This window comes from Cyphomyrmex costatus, unplaced genomic scaffold, assembly GCF_001594065.2.
Source record: "Cyphomyrmex costatus isolate MS0001 unplaced genomic scaffold, Ccosl1.0 C2252547, whole genome shotgun sequence".
Taxonomy (NCBI): domain Eukaryota; kingdom Metazoa; phylum Arthropoda; class Insecta; order Hymenoptera; family Formicidae; genus Cyphomyrmex; species Cyphomyrmex costatus.
This window is the reverse complement of record NW_017274088.1, coordinates 1-858: the sequence shown is the minus strand read 5'-3', so window position 1 is coordinate 858 and position 858 is coordinate 1. Positions and strand designations below refer to the sequence as shown.

General features: G+C 28.8%; 1 protein-coding gene across 1 annotated transcript; it reads right to left on the bottom strand.

Moving 5' to 3' along the window:
- Positions 1 to 9: 9 nt before the first annotated feature.
- LOC108771436 (trihelix transcription factor GT-4-like) lies at positions 10 to 794 on the bottom strand (the record flags this gene model as incomplete). The annotated part of the gene is made up of 4 exons (XM_018536770.1): positions 10 to 61; positions 137 to 242; positions 331 to 581; positions 642 to 794. Coding segments are annotated over 4 exons (562 nt in total), but the record flags the coding sequence as incomplete, so codon positions are not given.
- Positions 795 to 858: the final 64 nt, after the last annotated feature.

Genomic DNA, 858 nt, shown 5'->3' with positions numbered 1-858 from the left:
TTTAATTGCAAAAATTGTGTCATATAGTCGTCCTTATTGATGCTGCCACGTTTTGAACTTCCTGAAAAGTTTGTTATATTTGTATAAAATGTAAGTTATTCAAAATTTTTGTTAAATGAAGAAAAACGTTATTAACCTGAAGACGATGATTCCTCATCTAAATGTTGCCCAAGAGGCTTGCTGGATCCAACAGTAGACAAAGGCTGCATCCATGGTGTTTTAGCGAATATTTCACATAAAATCTAAACAATAAAGATGTAATGAAATAAATGAAAATGACAATAATATAACAATTATTATATATATCTATTGTATAATACATATATTTACATCATAATGTTCAATTTTTTTTGGTGTGTTTCCAGTTTGGCGATTATGATCACAACATTTCTTATAAGCTTTTTTTAAACTGTCTATTTTTGTACTACATTGTGATGCAGTAAGAGCATAACCTTTCTCTTTCATTCCCGCTGATATTTCATTCCAAAGACGGTTGTGTATCATATTTTCTTTGCTTAATTGACGAAATAGAAATAGTAGTAATTTCGTTTGCTCTGTAGACCAATGATGCCTCGAAGCACCTAACAAAATTTTTTATTATAAAATATATTACAATACATTATCTATAGTGTTATACGTACCAATATTTTCATTATTTTCACTATCATCATAATTATCAAACTGTCTATTTTCATTAGTTCTATCTTCAGAAACATTTGTGCCTATGCAATGAGACTTTTGCTTCAATATTTCTTTACTGTATTTATTGAACAAATGTACACCAAACTGTGGATCTATAGAAATAAAAACTTATGATAGAAAGTAAGAACACACGCGAAAAGGATCTGTCACATATTC